Source organism: Camelina sativa, chromosome 2 (assembly GCF_000633955.1).
Source record: "Camelina sativa cultivar DH55 chromosome 2, Cs, whole genome shotgun sequence".
Taxonomy (NCBI): Eukaryota; Viridiplantae; Streptophyta; class Magnoliopsida; order Brassicales; family Brassicaceae; genus Camelina; species Camelina sativa.
Window position 1 is genome coordinate 21,639,743 of NC_025686.1, and position 24,480 is coordinate 21,664,222.

At 35.4% G+C, this 24,480-nt stretch overlaps 4 protein-coding genes and 2 pseudogenes across 18 annotated transcripts in view; 1 reads left to right on the forward strand and 5 right to left on the reverse strand.

The window, feature by feature from the left end:
• LOC104731642 (DNA topoisomerase 1 alpha-like) overlaps window positions 1-1,905 on the reverse strand; it is a 5,997-nt gene extending 4,092 nt beyond the window's left edge. The window contains exons 1-2 of one of the 4 annotated variants that reach the window (XM_019236501.1): window positions 1,768-1,905; window positions 127-1,352 (exon numbers count right to left, since the gene is read on the reverse strand). In XM_019236501.1, coding sequence (XP_019092046.1) covers window positions 127-1,317 — 1,191 coding nt within the window. In that variant the 5' untranslated portion in view covers window positions 1,318-1,352; window positions 1,768-1,905. Of the gene's footprint in view, window positions 1-78; window positions 1,353-1,767 lie in introns of all 4 variants that reach the window. The other 3 variants (XM_019236499.1, XM_019236497.1, XM_010451081.2) reach the window with 3 other exon arrangements.
• On the forward strand, window positions 3,514-7,177 carry LOC104731652 (NAD-dependent malic enzyme 1, mitochondrial-like). 12 transcript variants are annotated; one of them, XM_019236508.1, is made up of 14 exons: window positions 3,514-3,629; window positions 4,032-4,066; window positions 4,152-4,221; window positions 4,398-4,502; window positions 4,596-4,829; window positions 5,141-5,213; window positions 5,306-5,392; window positions 5,548-5,599; window positions 5,699-5,770; window positions 6,091-6,153; window positions 6,246-6,360; window positions 6,549-6,603; window positions 6,729-6,817; window positions 6,912-7,177. In XM_019236508.1, the coding sequence occupies exons 6-12, from the start codon at window positions 5,153-5,155 to the stop codon at window positions 6,564-6,566; spliced, it is 468 nt and encodes a 155-aa protein (XP_019092053.1). In that variant the 5' UTR covers window positions 3,514-3,629; window positions 4,032-4,066; window positions 4,152-4,221; window positions 4,398-4,502; window positions 4,596-4,829; window positions 5,141-5,152; the 3' UTR covers window positions 6,567-6,603; window positions 6,729-6,817; window positions 6,912-7,177. The 12 variants fall into 12 exon arrangements, with proteins under 12 accessions (XP_019092053.1, XP_019092056.1, XP_019092049.1 ...); XM_019236511.1 differs by having other exon boundaries at window positions 3,514-4,221; window positions 4,596-4,722; window positions 4,813-4,829; XM_019236504.1 differs by having other exon boundaries at window positions 3,514-4,066.
• LOC104731693 (DNA topoisomerase 1 alpha) lies at window positions 8,883-13,907 on the reverse strand. The gene is made up of 16 exons (XM_010451161.2): window positions 13,801-13,907; window positions 12,147-13,403; window positions 11,792-11,986; window positions 11,620-11,700; window positions 11,482-11,541; window positions 11,231-11,325; window positions 10,987-11,143; window positions 10,774-10,899; window positions 10,525-10,605; window positions 10,286-10,376; window positions 10,067-10,200; window positions 9,880-9,948; window positions 9,712-9,801; window positions 9,523-9,626; window positions 9,271-9,439; window positions 8,883-9,192 (listed from the first exon to the last, which is right to left on the reverse strand). Exons 2-16 carry the CDS (start codon window positions 13,368-13,370, stop codon window positions 9,109-9,111), a joined length of 2,760 nt encoding a protein of 919 aa, XP_010449463.1. The 5' UTR covers window positions 13,371-13,403; window positions 13,801-13,907; the 3' UTR covers window positions 8,883-9,108.
• Window positions 16,952-17,970, reverse strand: LOC104755271 (annotated as a pseudogene).
• On the reverse strand, window positions 18,900-19,876 carry LOC104755279 (annotated as a pseudogene).
• On the reverse strand, window positions 20,153-21,332 carry LOC104731702 (probable long-chain-alcohol O-fatty-acyltransferase 7). Its single transcript, XM_010451173.2, is given in 2 exon segments — window positions 20,153-20,587; window positions 20,589-21,332. Coding segments are annotated over 2 exon segments (1,023 nt in total). The 5' UTR covers window positions 21,267-21,332; the 3' UTR covers window positions 20,153-20,242.

Here is a 24,480-nt window from a genome sequence, read left to right on the forward strand (position 1 = left end):
TGAAATGGATCAGTTAAGTTAAGAAACGGGTGTATAACATTTATCAGTAAGATTGAGAACGTGGATTGAGAGGACAACCTCTTCTTGTTCAATAGTTAGGTCAACAGGCTTCCCCTTGTACAAAATCTTAATGCCGTGAGGCTTGTATGGTGGTGGGAATATTACACCGTTGTGCACCAAGGTAGTCCATTTTCTCTGCCCATCTCCGGAGGAAGGTAATGATTTCGAAGACGTAGAATATTTTGAGTCCTTCGTTACTTTCTTAGAGTTTTTGGTCATTGCTTTGGACCGAGGAGAAACGACTCTTGTCACTTTTGGCTTTGCAGCTGATGAAGTCGAACTTAGTTTTACTGCTTTAGGCTTTGCAGCTGATGTTTTACTGTTGGAGGAATCTGATTTTAATCTCTTGGATATTGGAAGATCATCATCATCATCAGTTCCATCTTCTCTGGTAGATAACTGTTTAGCTTTCATTGGTTTAGGTGAAACCAAAACCCTTCCCTTATCATCTGACTCTTTTTTGACAGAATCTTGTTTCATTTTCACCGAAGTAGGTGAAGCTGATACCTTGGCCTTCTTCAAGGAAGATTGATTTGGTGAACTATCCTTCTCCAGAGGTCTCTTACCTAATACCTTACTGTTCGGCACTTCATTCTTAAGTGTGGGACCATTCTGATGCAACTTTTTAGCCAAAGGTTTCTTTTCATCAATAGAGACCTGTTTGGCCCCTGACATTCCACTATCATTCTTCTTCCGACACATTATTAACGAGATTGGAGCTTCATCATCTGACTCATCTTTTCTGCTTCCGTTTGCTCTATCAAGAGGCCGATCACCAGTATTCTTTTTTTCTGGCTGCGGTAAAGAAACCTGCCGTGAAGAACTTGGCCCTTTATTTGGCCGACTGGAATTTCTAGATCGTATCAAACTTATAGGTTTATCATCATCCTCAGAATCCTCATGCTCACTTTTACATTCAGACTGATCTTTATGTGACTGGCTCCTATCCTTAATAGTAGAGGGAGTATCATTCCGCAATGGTGACTTTGCTGGTGAAGCCTTAGAAGAACATAATGGCACAGAGGATTTCACTGTAGAAGTTCTATTCGAAGGAGTGGTTCCATTTGGGCTAGTCACAGGCGATCTCATAGGTGAAACCTTGCTGGAAGGAACTGCCTTGCTTCTCTGGGGAACAGATTTCGACTGATTCGAATTAGAAGCAACATTAATTTTCCTCTTGAACACTAAAGGTTTGTCATCATCACTGTCTTCATACCCATTATCCATCACAGATTCTGAAACAGTTTCAGTGCCCATACTCGATTGAACAAGACAAGAACTCAAACCAACTTCTGACCATAAATTAAACAAACCACAAAGAAATGTCAGAGGTTCCCCAAACAAACACCATTACGACTACAAACAGCAAAATGACTACACTACAAGATAATGAGTACAGTGATTCATAAACCCAAGAAACAACACTTTGATATATATATATATATATATATATATATATATACACACTACAAAGATTTGAACAACGCGCATGTTTAAGTAAGACCCATTAAATCAAGAGACTACATCGTGATTAGATGAACACATAATTAGATAAAAACATATATTTGAAGAATCCAGTGCATTTGGAATACCAAATCCCCAATTCAGAACAAGAAACCCTAATTTGTGCTATAACTGGGTAATGATGGAAATTGAGCTTTAATCCAATTAAATTTCTGAGAATTAACGTCGGATTGAAGAAGCTACCTTCGTCCAGAGATTGAAGAAATTGTCCAGCGAAGCCTATCTCTCTCTCTCCCTCGTTTCTGTGTTCTCTCTTCTGCTCTGATGGTTTCTCTCGTTTTAACGACGAGGAGACTAAGGCATAAGGAGACTCTCTGCAGGTTAGAGAGTTCTACCGCTTGAGGGTTTTGTTTTCCTCACGACGTCGTATCGAGTTGCGCCATAACGTTTACTTTTACCGCCAGACATTTTTTTCACTTTTATCGCCCATAAACTTTTGTTTTTTATTGCCAAAATCCCATAAAAAAGATGGGTCAATGATGGAGAATATTTCTGTAAATAATATTAGTGATAAAATCGTGAATGGAAAAAAAATAGTAATTTTTAATCCGACAAAATTACGTGTCATCGGATAAATTAGTATTCGGATATCAGTTAGATAAAATATAAAACGTGTCATGAGTAAATGACACGATATTAGATACTAAATAAGATACCACTAGTTAAGATAATTTACATTGAGATCTTTTTGGTTTTCTAAAACCAATGACATAACCTTTGTCAAAGTACACAACATTGTTTTGAACTTTTGGTAGACTTTATAATTTTAATAAATGATTATAAATAATTATAAATAGGTTATACATAGGTTATATATGAATCCATATATTAATTGGTTACAAGTTGATAGTTCATGTATTAATAGTAACAAATAAAGCTTTAATTGTAACCAAAAATCTTAAACGGGATATTCCAAATTGATAATTCATGGATATTCCAAACTTTATTTTCCGAAGAACATGTTGTTTCCAAAGATCTACAATCACAATATTATCAATTTATTTTCCTGAGATTTTATTGATAAACCACAACGTTAACCAAGTTATTAAAGGGGATAAAAATATACTCTCAATCATAAAAAGAAAGTACACAACTTTTTTTTGTATAATAGAATATATAATTTTTATAAGTTAAATAGATAATATATTAAATATAGGTTGGTTACAAAAAAAAAAGTTATAGATTGAATTACGGGTCAATTAGTCTATTAGTACATTTTATGAATATAACATCTATTTTTCTATAAATATATGAGCAAAACATACATATTTAAGTACTAAACAACTAAAATTAAACTTTTAAATTATTAGATAAAATAACTAACTGATTTTTTTATAAATAACAAGATTTATTTTAATTTGGTTTGAGTTTAAAGTGTGACCAAAATAAAATATTTTAATTTAAGACCGACAACCCAGTCCGACCTACCGGTTCACGGGTTTTTAGCGGGTTTTATTTGTTAGGTTTTTAGAGGTTACCCGGACCGGAATACCTATTGGATTATGGTTGGATCGAACCGACCGGCCGGTCCGGTCCTGGTTAAAAAACATTGATATAAATCATTCATATCTCCATTCACTAAAATACATATCTCATATTCATACAAAAGGATAATAATAATAATAACAATCGTTTCTTAGTTTACAATGTTAAACCGTCTTATAAATTATATTTTATTTTGAAATTATAATACAGGTAAAATGAATTTCAACCCGTGCTCTAGCACGGGTCCAAGTCTAGTTACCTAGAATATTACATAAAAGTAGGTTTATTAGTAGACTAACACGTTGAGATTTTCGACTTACTAGAATAACACATAAAAGTTTGTAAATTACTTCTATACCAGAGTTGTGTGTTTTATTACGTTTTATGCCATTTATAATTAAATTTCTCTTCAAAATAAAAAATTATTTCATTCATGGTGTCACCTAATCTCATTTCTCTGCTTCTTCTTCACTGAGCTCTCTACAGCGAACAAAGCAAATTCTTTAATCCTTCTCTCTCTCTCGCTTTTTGGTTTTCCAGATCAAGAAGCTTTTTCCAACGTTAGTTTCTTTCTCAATTCGTTTTTGTTTTTAATAAAAAGATTTGTTTTTTAGAACTGGGTTAATCCATTCTTTGATTCTTACGATTTGTTCCTCTGAAATTTTTGTTAGTAGCTGAGTTCTCCTTTAGATATTTTTTTGATCTGGTGTACGTCGTTCTTCGATTAGGGTTTCGATTTATTTGCTTGAATTCACTTATAGATCTGTCTCCCCTGTAAAATGTTAATTAGGTATGAACAAGTTTTTTTTATTTATCTCTCTTGTAAAAACAGAGAAAACAGAATAAAAACAATGGCAGCAGCAACATCAGCTTCTTTGTTTTCAATTGGATCTTCTTACTCGTCTAAAGTCAGCTCCTTTACACCACAGTCTAAGGCACAAGCTGTGAACTTTATTGTGTAGGGACCTGAGACGAAGTGGAGTTTATAATGACGCTGGTTGTTCCTGTTCTCGTATGTCTGGTTTAGCCTTATTTTATGATTTCAAACTATATTTATATGTGAATTCATTATCTTCATAAAGTTGGTACCATTGTGGGAGTGCGTTGGTTCTTCTATCTTATCCTCTCATGCAAAAGGCTGGAAAAATTCAGGTATCCATTCCGTTTTAAAACAGCATTTCGATTTTGGAATTTTGTAAGCTTTTTTGTTGTTTATGGATTCAAATGTTGAACATCGTTTGTTCTGGATTATGAATGATTAAAAGTTTTCGGTTCTTATCGAATATCGCTTCTAAGATGACGATATGACAAGTGTTTTGACTGGACAGGGCTCGTTAGAGTTTTCCAGGGATCGCTCTAATAGAAGCGATATTGAGCCAGGACATGGCCCAGGTAACTCTGGAGATCTCGGGCTCTCTGGTTTCTTCAAAAAGGTAAAGCTTTTGTATCCCTCCGCAAACTCTTCTCAATTCGTGTTACATGTGTATGCCGCTTATTGATTTATTGAGATCATATCTCATGTCCAGGTCCAAGAAATCGAAAAGCAATATGAGAAGCTTGACAAGCATCTCAAGAAGCTTCAAGGGGCACACGAGGAGACGAAAGGCGTCACTAAGGCTCCTGCTATGAAATGTAAACCTTAACCTGCAACAGGTAAAAACCTCTCCGAGTCTTTCTGTTTCATTGGTGGCTAGGTCCGTGAAGTTAAACCTGATGTGCTTCTTGGTTTATCTGCCGTTGGAGGGTTATTCTCAAAAGAGGTAAGGAAAGCTGCCAAACGCCTAAACATATCTAATGCTATCCAACAGAATCATTGATTTAGCTAATTAGATAAGCGAGCAAATGAAATATCGTATTTCTTAGTGACCACTCACCATTGCCCTCATAATCTTGTTTCCATGGTAACTGCTATTTAGATGAATGAGCAAGTCGACTGTAGCATAGGTCATAGTGCCGTAAGAGGCTTTGGTGCGTCTTGCTTGCATGATTCATAATGCTGTAAGAAGTTTTGGTGCGTCTTGCTTGCATGAATCTGACATATGGAAGTCATTGTTGGGATATTGTGTTTAAGGTTTTAGAAGCCATGAAAGGTTCAACCTCGACAAGACCTACTATTTTTGCAATGTCGAACCCTACAAAAAACGGTAATTTGTTCCCTTCGTTTGCATTGAGATGGTTTGTAGTTATTTGTGATTCTTGTCAGAATTGATATAGTCACTTATGCTTAAAATTACAGCTGAATGCACGCCTCAAGATGCATTTTCTATATTAGGCGAGAATATGATTTTTGCAAGTGGAAGCCCATTCAAGAATGTGGAATTTGGTATGTACCACTGCATCATTTGTTGTACACATTTTTCTTATGGGAAGAAAATCCTAACTGCTCCTTTATTTTCAGTAATGTAATAAATTGACCTTACTAGATATTTGTTCTCTTTAAGGCTTTGGTTTAATATAGTAGTACATTTTTGGTGGCAGGGAATGGTCAAGTAGGACATTGCAACCAGGGAAACATGTACCTATTTCCGGGGTTAGTTTTCGTCGGATAAAATTGCATACACTCTTGACTGGGTGGATTAGTAACATCCTGAAAAAAAAAAAAATTATAATCTTGTAAACTTTTATGTAGTATTGGACTTGGTACTCTTCTATCTGGTGCTCCCATCGTCTCGGATGGTATGCTTCAGGCCGCATCTGAGTGGTAAGCTCTTTTCCTTATCTACTGCATTAATTTTTTACTGATTTTATCTTTATTTAAGCTAAGTGAGTACCATGATATCTATAAATATGGACCAAATTCAAAGAATTATAAATAATGTGTGCAAATAAATTATCAATCACGTATTTGGCTGATGTCACGGACTGTAACATATCTGCACCCACGAGAAAGTGACTTAAGTATGGTTGAGGTTTCGTACACTAGTTGATGTAGATCTTCTTATATAAGAAGACACTGAAATAAATCAATTCCCGTATTTTATGAATGTTTTATCATGACACTGTTCCGCTAAACAACTGCAGCCTAGCAGCATACATGAGCGAAGAAGAAGTGCTACAGGGGATTATATATCCTCCAATATCAAGGTGACACAATAAAAGCACATTCTTCGTGTTGCATAAGAAAAGGGTTTTGATAGAGATGTTGTTATATCTAGTTTGTGGAAACAAAATTGCAGGATACGAGACATAACAAAAAGAATAGCAGCTGCGGTGATTAAGGAAGCGATTGAGGAGGATCTGGTCGGCGGATATAGGGAAATGGACGCTCAAGAGCTCCAAAAGCTTAATGAGGTAATTCAGCTTATAATTAGAAACTATGGGGAAGAGAAAAGACGTTGAAATAACGTCTCTGATCTATTTGGAACTCCTGATGAAAATCGTATTCTGCATAGAATGTATGAGTTTGGTTATATGCTAGTAAAAGAATAGTGCTTACCTGATTTCTCCAGTAGAGAATATAAAGACCTCTCTTTGGTCAGCTGGTCCGCAGACAGTAGAATGCTTTTGAGTGGCAGTAAAGACTCTACTCTCAAGGTAAAAAACTTGCTTTTATATAATGATGTAACTCATGAAATGTAATTCCTACTCTTACTCTTTACTGGAGATATTCCTTAGTTTCTAAATCAGAATTCCTACTCTTTACTGGAGATATTCCTCAGTTTCTAAATAAGAAAGTTTGGTACTCTCAGAGATATGGGAAATTAGGACGAAAAAGTTAAAACAAGATCTTCCAGGCCATTCCGATGAGGTATAAACACCTTCCAAGCTTAAGTTTTTTACCCATGTCAATCTCTGTCTTCTCATACTGTTGCAACCCTTTGCGTTTTCTTGGTTGGTCATAGGTTTACGCTGTGGATTGGAGTCCAGATGGTGAGAAAGTAGTTTCTTGTGGTAAAGATAGAGTTTTGAAGCTATGACAGGGTTAAGATGGAAGAGCATCGTGGAGCTCTTTCAACTTGTTTGGTTTCTGCACTTCAATGCTTCTTCTCTATGGGCTTTTTGATCTTATGCTTAGTTAAAAAAACCTCTTTGTTCTTCCCTCCAATTGTTATAACTTTTATATGAAGGTAACATTAAAGCCTTTTTTTACATTAGCTATTACATGAAATCATGCACACATAGAGGTGTTGGGGCTATGACTCTAATTGGACCAGTTCTGACTTCTGAGTCAACCATTATTAAAATGACAATTAGAATGAGAAATCTCTCAACACACATTATTAATTTTGGACCATTTAATCACCATTGTACCTAGTTGAACTGAGTATTATATATTTATGTTATCTAAATATTACCCTCTATAGTTAAAATGTAATTTTGTGTGGTTATTATTCATTACCTCTCGGAAATATAATAAATAAATAAACAATTACGAATTACATAGTTTGTTCTAGTAACATCTCTTACTTTTTCTAGTAATATCTCTTACTTGTTCAATTTTCGGTGAACAACAACGACAATATTAGTTAGGGTTGCAGAAGAAGATATGTTGAAGATGACTACAAAATTACAATAATATCGTTCATTAAAACGGATTTATGGACGTACACTAATCTCAAGAACGTTATGTACGTATGCGTTCATATGTACGTACACGTTTATATGTACGTACACGTTCGATTTTAGGTTTAATGAACCCAAAATTACCAGAATATCCTTGTCTTCTACCTCTAACATACGACTGAAAACCCTAATTTTCCCTGCCTCACTTTATTTTTTCACGACTTATGTCTATTTTTTTGGTTTCACTTGTGGGTTTTTTACTCAACTATTATAGATTTTCATCTCAACATCTGATTTCTAAATTAAAAACCTATAAAAAGTGAGTTATATAGATTTTCGAACAGATATCTAGCTCTTCCATGGATGAACCCAGAGGAAAGATTAACGAAACAGAGTAGGAAAAAGACGTTTGCTCCGGCCGACAAACAGAATACGATTGATGAATCTGCTACAAATGTTATTACATGAACACCATAGATCGGAAGAACAACAAACGTGTTTAGATCTACCTCCAATAAGTCTATCGCAACGCTAGACTGTCTTTGACAGCTCAAACAACTTCGTATTATTCTGGTAAGACTTTACAGCTGTCAAAAATGCTTACTAAATCTACCATGGACAAGAAACCTACCATCACACTCCGAAAACTATTTCAAAAAAACAAACAAGTATACCAAAAATATCTGAAACGAGAAAAGGCTGTCGAATAAATCTGTCGCAACAGGCCATTAGTCTACCATAAATATCTTTTGGGTCATATTGACTGTTGAAGGTGTACGTCAGATATTTTTGGTACACTTAGTTTTTGATACACATATACATCCACCAATAAGTGTACCAACACTACAACTAAGTGTACCATCTACGTTGACCGATAAGTGTACCAAGACTACAACTAAGTGTACCAAAAATATATGACGTACACCTTTAATCAGCCACCTATATAAATGTACCATCAAAGAATCGGTAGACTTTCTCCCAGTTCCCAATATTTTTTTTTCCACTAATGACATTAGCCGTAATTACATTTTTTCTCAACACTAGTTTCAAGGGTAGTATGGATACAAAGTTTATTCTAGTAATTACCAACAATTGTGTGTTACTTTTGTAAAAAGGAAGCTTTTATGTAATATTCTAGTAACTCACCCTAAATGTATCTCCCTTGTTTATAACCAAAAACCTTTTTAACCATTTGAAGGTTATCTTGAAGTTTTTTTATTTACTAAAAAAGGGTAATATAAATGTTGTAAATTAAGTCCTAAGAATTTAGTTACTTAGTGCATAAGCCTATTAATAATCCATAGTACAAATCTGTTTCATTATATTATTATTGACCTGAATTATTTATTGAGTAAAAAATTTATAACTGTTCTCTATAAAATATCCCATAGATTAGTCTTTGGTTTACTATTAAGAGAGAAGAAACCTCTTTTACAACTTTGTTTTCTTTCTTCTACTCTTTTTAACTCTCTTTCTCTATCTCTGTAAAATGTATGGTGAATGGTTAGGGTGAAGCTGGCCTCAACGAAGATATACTTATTCATCGCTTAAACAGAATCTGAACTCAGGATCAACATCCATTGCCCAAGAAAACTTAGCCAGAAGAGACTTGTTAAATATCTGCAATATCAAAACAAGTCAATTTCAAGTGTTTGCAAAATCTGTGACTTTGTTGAAGCTTTTACTATATATTATTACCTTCTCAATGGGGACATCGTGTCGTTTACACCACGCAACAGTGATCCTAGGATCCATGTAATTGATCTTAGATGTGCCTAACGCGACGGTTTTCATATCTTCTTTCGTTTGCATATCCCTTTCCATCTTCTCGATCTTACCTTGTGTTTGCATTATCTTCTTCTCCAAACTGTTTTCCATAAAAGAGGATGTTTTAAAGGAGACGCTTATGTAATAAGTAATAATGCATGTGAAGAGAGGTTTAGATATTACGCTTCAGGTGTTAAGTTCCTCTTTCTCTTTCCATCAGATCCCATTAATGGTGTTCTTCCTTTCTTAGCTCTGTCGAGATCAATATTGAGCTCTTTTATTTGCTCCTGCGAAAGAAATACAGAGATCATGGAACTGAGAAAGTTGAAATTGTATTTTGATCAAAGCTATTAGGATTTTCTTATAGTTTACCCTTAGTTCTTCTATTTTCACAGCCAGCTTCTCGACTTGTGCTCCGTGAGATTTTGAGACAGTACGTTGATGGTTACAAATGATAGCGACCTAACCAAAAAAATACGATGATCATATTTTCTTAAGTATCTATGAAAATACAGTAGCAGAGAGATTAATTGCCGTTACCTCCTTGTTTGCTTGCTGATAAACGACAACTTTTTCAGGAACGTCGCCATCTCTGGTTTCTTTACTCAACTGTCATAACATCCCAACAAAAACGGCTTACAAAATAGTTTACTCAAGAAAATCTATATGCTATTAGGGTGTGCCAATGGATTAATTTAAACAGGCTTCAAAAAGATTGACAACATACCATTGAATCCAATGTGATGGATGCATTATACGTACGGAAGACTTTGGCTGTGAGACCAGCCATAAGCTCCTTAAGATGAGCATTGAGTTTTGAAGTATCTAATTCATCAAAGAGATCATCGGTTTTCGATTTTCCTGGATAGAATACAAAACCAAGTCATATATCCAGTTTAGAAAGGTCAAGCATGGGATTAGATAACCAATTTAATTACTAACTAACCCGCTTGGAACTGCCCAATTGCCTTATAAACCTGTGGCTCAACCTCAACTGTGTTTACATACTGAATAGAGTCTTTACCAAGAAAGTCAAACTGAAAATGCCAAAGCGGATACCATAAGTCACTATAATATGCACCAAAAAAAGCCTTTGTTGAACAAAAGCCAATCAATAACCCAGGCATTCTAGTACTCTCGCACATACTGCAGTCAATTTTGTGCAGGTTGAGATCAAGTATATACCTTTAACTTATTTGGAGGAATACACTCCACGTTTCCTACTTTTAATGTACAACAACCAACAGTATCTGCCTCATCGTCGTCCTATACAATAAAAATATGAAGACCAAGAAAGGAAAATATGAGACAATTGTTTGAAATTCCAGAAACATGTTCAATAAATAAGAAGCCAGTTTCATGGAATAGTGGTCTCTTATAAGGCAAAAACAATGATAAACTGAATAAAAAGAAGGATCTTTTTAGTTAAATTACCTTCTCGTTTCCTGCCCTAAGGGCTAGCTTATCGATGAGATATGTCGCAACTGCTACTTGCCTCTTTGTTACATCCTTGTTATTAAAATCTTTGGTGTATGCTGCTCTAATACTCCCTATATAGTTCTGCAAACAAATTGTAGGTTGCTCGATAAGAAAAGGAAAAGCAGGAAAGTTTACAAAAAAGCTTTAGCGGAATCGAAAACTCATTACGTGTAGCTTCCTCGCTTTCTCATACTTCTCCTTGTCGCTTTGTCCCTTCAACGAACTGCTAGCTGCCAAGAATACATACTTGAACTCTTTTGGATTGATAGGATCATTCCAAAAAGCAAGCCAGGTAACAGTATTGTCATGCTTGACTTCTTTCCATCTGGAAAACGAATAGCACTCTTAGAATCAGGTCATAGAAAAAGCAAAACACGTGTCTTTTTCAAAGGGAAGCACATAAAAATAAGACCTTTCACCAGGGATAGGGCATACTGGAGTAGGCGCCTCTTTACCAATGTTGATTGTAATATCACAAGGACGAATCCGCTTTTTCAGCTTCCCCATCTTGAACAAAATGACGCAGAAATGAAAATTACTAAAATGAGAAATAACTATGGAAGCTGGGGGGACAAGGAAGAAATATGTTCTAAATGTGATATTGCAGCATACCACAGCATAAAATAGTTTAAGGATAATGTAAAAAATGCAGCAAAAACAAACCTTAGGATGTTCTCCCCGGCCTCGAAACAACCCAGGGGGCTCAACTCTGAAATTTCCAATCTGGAATTGTTGAAAATTATGGTTAGCAAATTTTAAGAAGTTGATTTCTGTCACAAAATAAAATAAAAAAGAAATTACCCTCTCCCTGACACCATCAAGAACAGCCCACATGTATTTCTCCTCCTGCTCTAATTTCTCCTCTTTCAAAATCCTTTTCTCCTGTACATCATTAGCATTAAAACATTATCATTCAACATCTTCATGAATATAGCGTACTAATGAATTTTATCTTATAGAAACAAAATTTTACTTCTGCAGTCATTTGTTTCTTTGTCTCCTTCTCCTGCATAGACCATTCATATATGGGAGTGAAGTCACAATCATCTAAATTTTTGATTATATGGTTCTTTCCAAGTATTTTCCGCCAATCAGTCCAGAAATTCTCTCTGAACTTTGGTTTACTGTAATATTCTGTTTCCCTCATCACCGCAAACATAGTTGCAACCTGCAGATAGAAATGACACATTAACAGCTCAGCACTCATGACTATGAGAAAGCATACAAAAACACTCTGGACAATAAGATGGAAGTCAACGGCTGCAGAAAGTAAGCGAAGAAAACTATCATGGGGTAGAGACGCAGAAAAAAAAAGACAGAGAAAGGACCTCTTCTTGTTCAGGAGTTAAGTCAACAGGCTTTCCCTGATACAATATCTTAACCCCATGACGCTTATATGGAGGTGGAAAAATAACACCATTGTGCTCTAGAGTTTTCCATTTCGTTTGCCCATCTCCAGAAGGTAATGATTTTGAGGATTTCGAATATTTAGAATCTTTCACCCATTTGTTTGGCTTTTTAACTATTGTTCTGGATGAAGAAGCTATCTTTGTACTAGAATTTGGCTTCGCGGAGGAGGATTTATTATTTGAGGAATCTGACCTAATCCTTGAGGCAATAGGAACATGATCATCACCATCTGAGTTATCTTCTTTCACAGTTGCTTGGTTAGCTCTCAACGGCTTTGATGCATCCAGATTCTTTCCCTTGGCATCTGGCGTACCTGCATTATGTGAACCTTGCTCCACTTTCACTGGTCTAGCTGGCTCTGACAGCTTCGGCCTCTTAACAGAAGATTGATTCGAAGAACTCCCCTTCTCAAGAGGTCTCTTAGCAGGCACCTGCGAACTCTGCCCTTCAGTCTTAGGTTTGACACCATTCCGATTGATATTGTTAACCAAAGGTCTCTTCTGTTCATTATGAACAGGCTTGCTACTTGATGTACCCACACTAGTCTTTGTCTGAACCGTTGAGGACATGGGAGCTCTCTCATCCAAAACTCTCTTTTTAGTGTTATCACTCAATCCCTGAGGCCTCATGTTCCCCTTTTGTACTGGTTGCTGCGTACTCCCACGCACAGAAGAGCTCGGCTGTTTGGTAACCTCCTTAGAATCCATTTTAAGCCTGACACTCAAAGGTTTATCATCCTCAGAATCCTCATCATCGCTTTTGGACACAGATGGTGCTTTCCCCAAACCGTTCCTCTCCTTAGCAACAACAACAACAGATCTATCATCCCGCGATGGTGACTTCAAAGTCGAACGTTGAACAGACGAAGATGACGGTAACGACGGTTTCATCATTGAACTTCTAACAGATGAAGCTGACCTATTCGGGCTTGTTATAGGAGACCTCGTTGGTGGTGGGGACTTGATGGAACCAACAGACGAGTTTCTCATTGCACTATTATTAGTAGGCCTTGAATGATTTGTTGTAGCTGCTGTATTATTACTGGTTCTCTTAAAAACCAAAGGAACGTCATCTTCATCTTCATCTTCGTACCCATCATGACCATTTGGCACAACGGGCTTCACAAACGCTTCAGTGGCCATACCCAACAAGGCAAGTTATTCACAATCAAACTCCTGATCAACAAATGAAACAAAAAGGAAAGACATTTAAATTTTCTTGAACTGCACCAAACTTGAATTAATAATACATTAACATACTTAAACATTCATTTCAGAAAACTAAACCCAGAACATGCATAAAGACATTTCAATTGGTGCCAAGGGAACTCAATGTTAATCCCAAAACATATAAATACAATCAATCGATTTGGAAATGATGTAATTGAATTGAATACGATACGAACAAAGAATGATGTAATCGAAGCTTTCGTTTTTGTTCAAATGAAAAAAACGAAATCCCCAAATTGAAGCAAGAAACCCTAAATTTGAAATCAAACATGAATTTGTGAAATTGAGCACAAAATTCCAATCAAAATCGGGATGAAGAGTTATCGAATTTGATGCAAACTACCTTAGGGCCACGATGAAATCGGCGATGATGAATCTCACAAGGAAGGGACACACGCCTCACGGATTTCTTACCAGCCTTTGGTTTCTTCTTGTCCGTATTTTGTGTTGTAGAGGCTAAGTTAACGAAAGACTCCGAATAGGTCAGCGGGTCTTGACCACTTTTAAGACTTTATTCCTTATACGACGCCGTCGTAATGGGATTTGGGATTATTTTCTTCGTAACTTCTTGCTTGGGTTTAGATAAATGTGATGGCCCAAATCTAAGAACGGTTTTGGAAAAAAAAACAGAAGACATGTTCCAACTGTCCATTTTTAATATTTAGAAATAAAAGTTTGATTTATTTTATAAAGTTGGATTGTATATGCATGTATTATTACATGTGTCAATAATAATAATAATAATAATATTTTGTTTCCATCTTATCAAAAAATTTAAATAGTAAACTATAAATTTTATTTAATTGAATTCCTATATTAAAATATTTTATAGATATTTTCTAAAAGGTCAAATTTAAAATTTATGATTTAAAGATCTAAAATTTATCTCATTGGAAGTTTCTAATTTAAAGCTTGGAAATGTTCTTGAAATTTATTTATTTGTAGATTTTAAAACAGCCACGTCCATAATTGTATACAAACTTTTTAATTTGTTCGTAAGAAGTATTTGAAATTCATTTATTTATCATCCATAAATAATGACAAATTAATAGATATATCGAATTTGCATATTGTTGTAGAATTATATCGACACATAAACATAATTGGCCACGATCTTGTGAGTTTTAAATGTACACCATAACCATAAATGTAATTACCTAGATAACATAAAGTACATGTACAATGACGAGGACGATGAGCATTATTGGGTTAGTCTCAATGGATTGAAGCTTTTCAAATAGTTTTGTCTTTAAGTGAGTCTTCAATAACAGGAGAGATCAACTTGGACAAGTTGTGAAGAACAAGATACGATTAATTGTACAAAGTTCTGAAGATAAAAGTATATATGAAAATAAAAACATTATATATAAATTATGGAATAACGTATTAAATTTTATTGTAAAAGAAAATGAAGAATTTTAGCAATGCAAGTCTAATCCCAAATTTCAAAACAGTGATTAAATTGGAGATGATGATGATAAGCAAAAGATTAGTCAAAACAGTCAAACTATGATGATACTTATATGTGTTATATTTAACAATTGAGAAAAATATGATTAGTTCTTTTAACCAATACCATTCGATAACCAATACGGCAATACCTATATCAAATTTGATGTGAAGAGACCCAAAATCCATCTGCACCCGTCGCGTCTACCTTGATACACTATATTTTTTATTCAATAAATGAAAAAGATTTGATGTGTAGGTTTTTATTTTCCATGAATGAGAATTTGTTTTTTTTGTTTTTCTTATATTAGGAGAAATTTGAGTGACAATCAAGTGTTTTAATTCCATCATACCTTCCCTATGTAGGGTTCTTACCGTTGTCACCCATATCAAGTTACCAAACCAAACAATGCTAAACATAAATCTAGGATTAAAAAAAAAGGTAGGTTCAATAAATTATGTGTCAGCAAGAATTTGAATTAAAGAATTATCAATTCCAAATAATCTTTGATATTATATCATCAATTAATATTTTTGAAAAACTAGTTAGAATTTCCAAATTGGAAGTGGAGAAAAATATAGTTACAAGTCAATATATATACCATAACAAAGACGAGATGTATGTATTTATTATGCGAGAACTAAAATCGTTTAGTTTACTTAAACTAGTATCATAACTAATAACCGAATTTTACTATTTACTAAGTATATATATTTGATTATATAGTTTCCAAGTAACATGTAATTTATTCGGTTATGCACGAAATTATTTCTTATTTAATAAAATGGTATTTTTCCCCTTTTAATCAATAAGAGAAATGCACAGTTAGTGCCCATCCGGTTGGGATGAACATAGTAGGGTTGGGATGAACATAGTAGAGAATATCTCTCACAGTGAGTTTAGTGAAGTGGATTAGCATCCCCATCCCAACAGCTCCTCCGATAGCAACTATCATCTTCAATAATCTAAATTTGACCTAAGAACCGTATCCCAACTATGATATTGCAGTTACACATTACATATTAATAAATAGTTGTTTTCGAATTAAAAAGGAAATGTATATCATATTCATTTCAGCATAATTTCTAATTATATATATATATCTTACATTATTTGAAATTAGAAGATTATTTTTACTGTTTTGTTGTATTTGCGCTTTTATTAAAGGACATTTAAGATATACGAAAGATAGATATTCGGTACACATCACCATGATTTTCTTTTTAAACTCATCATTTTTTTTAAGAATTCATATATATATATATATATATATATATATCACTTAAATTATTATTGAGAAGGAAAATCTATTTTTTGTACTTTGTTACAACATAATAATAACACAATTCTTACCTAATGTGTTGTGATACTTATTTGTTTTTAATATCCAGGAATATCGTTGTTTTCATAATTACGTAAAAGTATATGATAAATTTAACAAAAAAATTGTATTGTTAATGTAGATGATGTGCATGAACTTGGACTCAACAAAGGATTCCTCACTAATATGTAGATGATCTACACAACTATTTATTAATATGTAACTTGTAACTACAATATGTAATGTTCATAAACTTGGAAGAAAAGATTCCTCACAAAGAGACACTCGCCATTATACAACCACCGGAAAGAGACACTCGCCAACAAACCCCACAAATATATGCATATAGTATGTCAACTTCTGCAAACTTAAAACCAGTAATGGCATGCAACTACTTAAAAAGATCAAAAAACGTAGAATCTGTTGGTAATAATTGAGTTTAGGCTTATGTTATTTTATATAACTATATTATTAAGGCCTTGTTCGTATATTATTAAGGCCTTGTTCGTTTATTCATTTGGATGGACAATCTGAATGAACCATTCAAATGTTATTCGTTGTATATAGGCCGGAGTCTGTTGTGTGCTCTTTTGTTTTAAGTTGAATCTACATTGAAATACACATGTGCATGTGTATATTAGTTTTAGTATTTTACAATTTACCGAAATCACGTGTTTGCTGATAATAGTTATGCGCAATCACGTTAGAAAACAAAAGATTATATCACCCAAAGGAACAAAACTTGCGCTTGAAGAAATCAATGAACAACAAAGTTTCATTGGCTCGTCTCTCCATGACGCCAGTCCTTGTGAGCTGAGGAAAAAACAACAAACCACCGGTCATGACTACGAACCCCACCGTGAGTAACCGTGAAACCATCGGACTCATCCTCCATCGCTGCACCAAACTCGTCCTCTTCACTGCTGCTTCCATGGCAGTGCAAAGTCCATGTAGCACAAAGAACCAAGTGACTTCCCTGTAGGCATTTCAAAGGTTAAAGTGAAGAAAAAGACCTCGTGAGCAACACCAGAGACGATGAACGTCGCCAAAACCGCCAAAAACCTAGCCCAATCTGAGCTCATTCGGCCTTTGCAGAGCCGCCACACAGGGACGTATATGGCTGGCCGGAGGATTGCTGGGACCATGAGGTTCCATCGGCGACCCCAGAAGTCTTGAAGAGAGGTGGCTAAGTATGGTTCATTGAACTGTGGTTCGAGATCGCACCCAAGAGTAACAGTGACAAGAACTTTGACGAGGGTTAAGAGAAGCTCATGCTCCAAGTATATTTGTAAAGAATAGATAGCAAATAGCAAGACCGGAGGCAGATTTTGTTTGTAATCATAAAAATGTAACAACATACCAAAGATGGCAACTTTAATGGCAAAATTTGATTTGGGGAAATGGTTTTGTTGAGGTTTAGGGTTTTGTTGAAGCTTGATTGGGAAGCAAGTTAAGCAGATAAACTGAGCTAGATTAGGTGGAACTGGGAAAAGAGGACCTTGATCAAATGAGAAGAGTATGAGTTTTAAATTGGCAGTCCCTGAGAGGAAGAAGGATATGGTTCCACAGATATGCAGGGAGGAAAAGAAGAAAGGAAGAACAAGGAACATAGCACAAACTGGAAGAGCCGAGATTAATCGAAAAATACCAGCTTTAATCTTGGTTGATAAGTAGTAACAATAAGATACTGAGATTGTAGCTAGAACCCATATCTCGATCAATCTCTTGACTTCTTCTTCCATTTCTCAAATATTCTTTTCGTACGTATGAATTTCTGACGTTTAATTATAATCACTGATCTAGGTTTTAAACTTGACTGTTGTGTGTATAATAAGAAACCAGAATAATCAACCAAATAGAAAATTAGGGGTATATCATGTGGTTTTACAGCTACAGAGATGGAAGTAAGAAGATTCTGACAGCAAGTTGCTTCTACTTTGATCCAAGTTCGTTTCAGTCGTCTTGTTTAAAACATATTTGAAGTTAATGTAAAATCAACGCAGCTTCTTATGTATAAGTTTACGTGATGCATCATCCACAACGCAGCTTCGTAGGTTGTTTTTGTGTTTTTCTTTACTCGTTTGAATATGATGGTTGCTTCTTAAGTTTGTTACACAAGATCAGTACGCAGATTAATCAACCCTTCTTATTTTATAATGAAAATATCAAGTCATACGTACAGGACATATTATGAACTTTCAACCGTATTGTTATTTTCATAACACATTGTATTTGATTCATGATACTTTATTGAGGTAAAAAAATGTTATGGATTAATTAAACGATAAGAGAGGTAGAACGAAGACCAGTGCACATATGCGATACGGGATAATAGAGAATCACCAGTTTTGATTCTTGGTGATAACTGATAAGTAGTAACAGTACGATAAGTAGTATAATAGTTTCATCTATCAAAGTGTGATAACTGTATTAATTTGTTTACATCATGAAACTATTGTTACAAAGTTGGTTTGAGAAAGAAGGTTAATTTCTTTCTTTCCTCTCCAATTTTGGTTCGGTTATTTTCGTATATCTTGAAACCACAATCATTTTAATCAAACTAGGATTGATGTCTTATTTTTCTAGTTTTATTCCATCATTCCACGAGACAATCATGCAAGGTAAACTTGTAATAATAAAGTTGAATTAATCAAGATAATAGAAACTTGCGCTAGAAGAAATCAACGAACAACAAGGTTTCATTAGCACGTCTCTCCATCACGCTGCTCCGTTTTAACTGAGGGAAGAAAAGCCAACCACCGGTTAGACACACAAATCCCACCGTGACAATTCTCGAGACAACCGGTCTCACCGGCCACCTCCCCACAAAAGTCTTCTTCTTCACCAACACTTCAACCACCGTGCAAACTCCATGTAACACAAAGAACCAAGTGACTTCCCCGGTAGGCGGCTCACGGGTTAACAAGACGAAGAGCGCCTCGTGAGCCACACCGGAGACTATGAAAGTCTCTAAAACACCAATGATCATAGCCCGCTCGGAGTTTACTAAGTATTCGCAAATTCGTCTCACAGGGGAATAAACACTTGACCGGAGAATAGCCGTGACCATAAGATTCCACCGGCGACCCCAAAAGTCTTGAAGAGAGGTGGCTAAGTATGGTTCATTGAATTGTGGCTCGAGGTCGCAACCAAGTGTGATGCTGACAACAGATTTGAGTAAGGTTAAAAGAATCTCATGCTCTAAGTATACATGGAGAGGATAGAGACCTAATAGTAGAATCTGAGGGAGATATTGTATGTAATTATACACATGTAACATCACACCAAAGATTGCAATTTTAACAGCGAAAAACCATTTGGGGAAATGGTTTATGGACTTAGAGTTTTGTTGAAGCTTGATGGGTAAGCAAGTCAAGGAAATGAATTGGGAGAGATTTGGGGGAATTGGAAAAAGAGGGCCTTGCTCGTTGGAGAATTGTATGAGCTTTAAACTTGCAAGGGAAAGATAAAACGCTGTGTGTGAACAGAAAATCACAGAGGTAGAACAAGGAACAGAGAACATACGGGAAGAACTGAGAGTAATCTAGGTAAACCAGCTTTGAGTTTGGGTGATAAGTAGTAACAGTAAGATACTGAGATTATTGCAGAAAGCCACACTAGAATGAAGTTCTTGACTTCTTCCTCCATCTCTTGAGAACTTTTCCTTTGTTGCGTTGCTTTTCAAAATCACCGAGGTTATAACTTGATCATTGCGTGTAATATACACAAGAATCAGAATGAAATTAAGGCATGTGGTTTTACAGGTAGATAACAGTAGAAGATAAACCAGCTTTTGCTTCTACATTGGTCCTTGCTAAGTTTAGTCTTGTAATGCAAATTTAAGTTTTTGTAATATTAACTTACAGAATCAGATAAATATTGATAAAAATTAAGTAACTTCTAACGCTATAACGCATGCAAACCTTCGTTCTTGATACCTTCATTTATTTGTCAGTTTTATACAATGGTTACATTAAATAATGCGAATTAGGGGAATCCACCTAGAAATGCAATTCATTGGGAGATATGAAATAACCTGTGTCTAAAGAAATCAATGAGCAAGGAGATTTCAATGGAACATCTCTCCATCACGTTGCTACGTATCAACTGAGGAAAAAACAGCCAACCAGCGGTACCATTTACTAACCCCATCGTTAGCAGCCAAGACAAAACGGGTCTCACCTGCCACCGCCGCACAAACGCCGTTCTCTTCACAGCCACTTCCGCCACCGTGCAAACTCCATGTAACACAAAGAACAAAGCGACTTCCCCTGTAGGCACCTCACGTGTTATATAAAAGAAAACCACTTCGTGAGCCACACCAGAGACTACAAACGTAGCAAAAACACCAATCAACATGCGCATAATCAGAGCTCATAACGCTTTGGCAAGCACGCCTTACAGGAATGTAAACGCATGCCCTAAGAGTCGACGAGACTATGAGGTTCCACCGGCGACCCCAAAAGTCTTGAAGAGATGTGGCTAAGTACGGTTCGTGAAAATGTGGCTCTAGGTCACAACCAAGAACGATGGTACTCATTAACATTCTAAGGAGCGTTAAGAGAATCTCAAGTAACAAATATACAAACAATGGATGGAGACAAAAAAGCAAAGCGGGATGAAGGCTTAGCACGTCGTTATGCACATATAACAACACAACAAAGATCGCAACTTTAACGGCGAATACATACGTGAAGAAATGATTTTGAGATTTAGGGTTTCTTTTACGCTGGATTGGGAAGCAAGTGAAGCAGGCGAATTTGAAGAGATTTGATGGCAGTGGAAAAAGAGGACCTTGATCGAATGAATAGAGGATGAGCCTTGAATTAGCAATAGCTGATAAGAAAAAAGCTGTAGTGGAAGAAAAAATTGCAAAGGAGAAGAAGAGAGGAAGCACAAATAACAAAGCACAGAGCGGGATAATAGAGATTAATCGATAAACACCAGATATGATTCTTGGTGGTAAGAAGTAACAGTAAGATACCGAGATTATTGTTGAAACCCCTACTTTGATCAAACTCTTGATTTCTTCCTCCATCTCTCAGATTTTTTGTCTTATTTTATTTTTACTTTTGCTTTTTGGTATTGAGTTTTAGCCATAACAGAGGTTTTGAGATTGGCTTTTACAACAACTACAACCCACCCACTACTCTATTTTGTCCGAATTAAAAATCAGTCCTTTTCTCTGTATACAAAAAAAAAGAAAAATAAAATAAATCCACAATGATTTCATGTGAATAATTAACCAAAAAGGTATTCACAAAAGTAAAATAATACTCCCTCTGTTTCAAAATATAGGATGTTTTAGTTAAAACACACATATTAAGAAAAAGTTACTTTTAAGCAGTTTAACCAATCAGAGGTAAGACTGCATAATATAAAATATAGATTTAGGCCCTGATTGGTAACGGCTGTTACTTGTGGCTGTAGAGACTTTGACTTTAAAATTTTAGCTGTAGATAATTTGGCTGTAGATGCTTTGACTGTAGAAACTTTAACTGTTAAAATCCGATTGTTTACCAACAACTTTTAAAGCTTTAACTGTTATTTTATTATTATTATTAAATAATAAAAATGAATATATATATATATTATGTCAGAAATTAATTCATATGGCACTTTAATGAAAAATTTAATTTTATTAATGATAAATTAAAATTCTAAAAAATATAAGTCAATCAAATAAGTGATTTTGTTTGAAAACTAATGATAAATTAAATTTTGCTAACAATATTCTGATTTTTCTTTTGTTTTTGGTGATTGATTCTTGATTGATTAGTCTGGCAAATATTAATAGTGTTTTTTAATTGTTTTGAATGTTTTTTTTTTCTATTGAGTAGTTATATGAGCAGTCATAAATCCACTAACCACTAATCAATGCATGGTTTGAATGTTATTCTCTTATTAATGATGAATTTTATAAACTCTTTTATAGTATTATTAGTGATGATGATGAAAAAATAAAATTTATTATTGAAATGGATCTTAAAAGAAAGAGAAAAAAAATAAGAATAATTAATTTGTAAAAATAAAATATGTAAAATATTTATATATACTTTTGGAGAGCTTTTAAATATAAAAGGGTGAAAAAAAGAATGCTTTAAAATTTGTTAAGTTTTAAAGCATGAGTTTTGACGTTTTAAAAAAAATGGGAAAACAAGGAAGGGAGAAAAAAAAGTGACTTTAAAAACTTTAAAAAAATTAAAAGCCAAAAAAGTCTGATTGGAAAAAAAATGGCTGTCAAGACTTTAAACATTTTTAAAGTCCTAAAAGTGGGTTACCAATCAGGGCCTTAATCTAAAAGTTGCATAAAAAGTTGGAAACATCCTATATTATGAAACAAAAATATTTCTCTAAACATCCTATATTATGCAACGGAGGAAGTATTAGCCAACTAATAACCTTTATTTGTGGTACTGTTTTAATTTGTAGTTTAACATTCACATTAGTACATTAATATAAACATATATATTGGTGATTTTGTAATATATTTTACAAATTGTCCAATGACACAAAGTTTTAAATATTTCTATTATTAATTTACTCCTTTTATTATCTGCAATATCAGGGTTCCACCAATCCCAAGAAAATAGACAACTCATGCTTAATTAGATCAGTGAACAACAAAGATTCACGGGCGAATCTCTCAATTACGCCGCTTCGTTTGATCTGAGGGAAAAACAACCAACCGCCGCTCAAAACCACAAACCCCACCGTCAGCACTCGTGAAACAACCGGTCTCACCACGAACGTTTTCCTCCTCTTCACAATAACTTCAACCACGGTGCAAAACCCATGTAACACAAAATACCAAGTAACCTCCCATGTAGGCGCTTCACGGGTTATATAGAAGAACATCATCTCATGAAGCAAGCCGGATACGAGAAACGACGCCAAAACACCGATGATTGCAGCCCGCTCGGAGTTCATTAAGTGGCTGCATACTCGCCGCACAGGGATGAAGACGCTCGACCGAAGAAGAGCTGAGACAGGGAGATTCCACCGGCGACCCAAAAGTCTTGAAGAGAGGTGGCTAAGTATGGTTCGTTGAATTGAGGCTCGAGGTCGCAACCAAGAGTGATAGTAAGCAAATCATTGAGGAGCGTCAAGGGAACTTCATGTGACAGGTATACATGCAGAGGATAGAGACCCAATAGCAGAATCGGGTGTAACGTTTCTATGTGATTACTACACACATGTAAAATAACACCAAAGAGTAAGACTTTAACAGCAAAAAGCCATTTTGGGAAAGGATCTTGAGATTTAGGGTTTCGTTGGGGATAGATGGGTAGACAAATGAAGCAAAGGAAATGGATGAGATTTGGGGGATTTGTGAAGAGAGGACTTTTATCAAAAGCAAAGAGTATGAGGTTTAAGTTGGCGTGCCATGTGAGGAAAGCAGATGTGACGAAAGAGAAAAGCGCAGATGAGAAAAGCAGAGGAAGGACAAAAAACAGAGCACATACGGGAAGAAGAGAGATTAATCTAAAGAAACCAGCTTTGATTTTTCGTGATACGTAGTAACAATAAGATACTGAGATTATTGCAGAAGCCAAAGCTTTGATGAAGGTTATAAGCTCTTCTTCCATATATCTCATATCGTTTTTGTTGTTTTTTGTGTTTACTATCTCGCAGAGTTTTTGTGTTTATGAGTTTTTTTGCAAGGTTTTAAAGTTAATTGCTGCGTGTATAATAAGGTAATGGGAATGAGTTGTATCAAACCCTAAACCCTAAATAGAAAGTTAAGGCATGTGCTCGTATATTCAACGAACCAAGTTTGCTTCTACGTTTTGTCTGATGAGGCATGTGCTCATATTAGGATTCCACCAATCCCAAGAAAATAGACAAATTATGCTTTATTAGATCAGTGAACTACAAGGGTTCACGGGCGAATCTCTCCATCGCGCCGCTCCGTTTGATCTGAGGGAAAAACAACCAACCACTGCTCAAAACCACAAACCCCACCGTCAGCAGTCGTGAAACAACCGGTCTCACCACCCATCGCCCCCCTAACGTATTCCTCTTCACAATAACTTCAACCACGGTGCAAACCCCATGTAACACAAAGAAACAAGTAACCTCCCATGTAGGCGCTTCACGGGTTATATAGAAGAACAACATCTCATGAAGCAAACCGGATACGAGAAACGACGCCAAAACACCGACGATTGCAGCCCGTTCGGAGTTCATTAAGTGGCTGCATACTCGCCACAGGGATGAAGACGCTTGACCGGAGAAGAGCTGAGACAGGA

Coding starts and splice junctions, on each gene's coding strand:
- LOC104731652 (XM_010451117.1), top strand. CDS start 5,153: ATGAAAGGTTCAACCTCGACAAGACCTACTATTTTTGCAATGTCGAAC. Junction 5,214..5,305: donor GTCGAACCCTACAAAAAACG/GTAATTTGTTCC, acceptor TTAAAATTACAG/CTGAATGCACGCCTCAAGAT. Junction 5,600..5,698: donor AACATGTACCTATTTCCGGG/GTTAGTTTTCGT, acceptor ACTTTTATGTAG/TATTGGACTTGGTACTCTTC.
- LOC104731693 (XM_010451161.2), bottom strand. CDS start 13,370: ATGGCCACTGAAGCGTTTGTGAAGCCCGTTGTGCCAAATGGTCATGAT. Junction 11,701..11,791: donor AGAAACAAATGACTGCAGAA/GTAAAATTTTGT, acceptor AATGATGTACAG/GAGAAAAGGATTTTGAAAGA. Junction 9,802..9,879: donor ATCAGCAAGCAAACAAGGAG/GTAACGGCAATT, acceptor TTTTTTGGTTAG/GTCGCTATCATTTGTAACCA.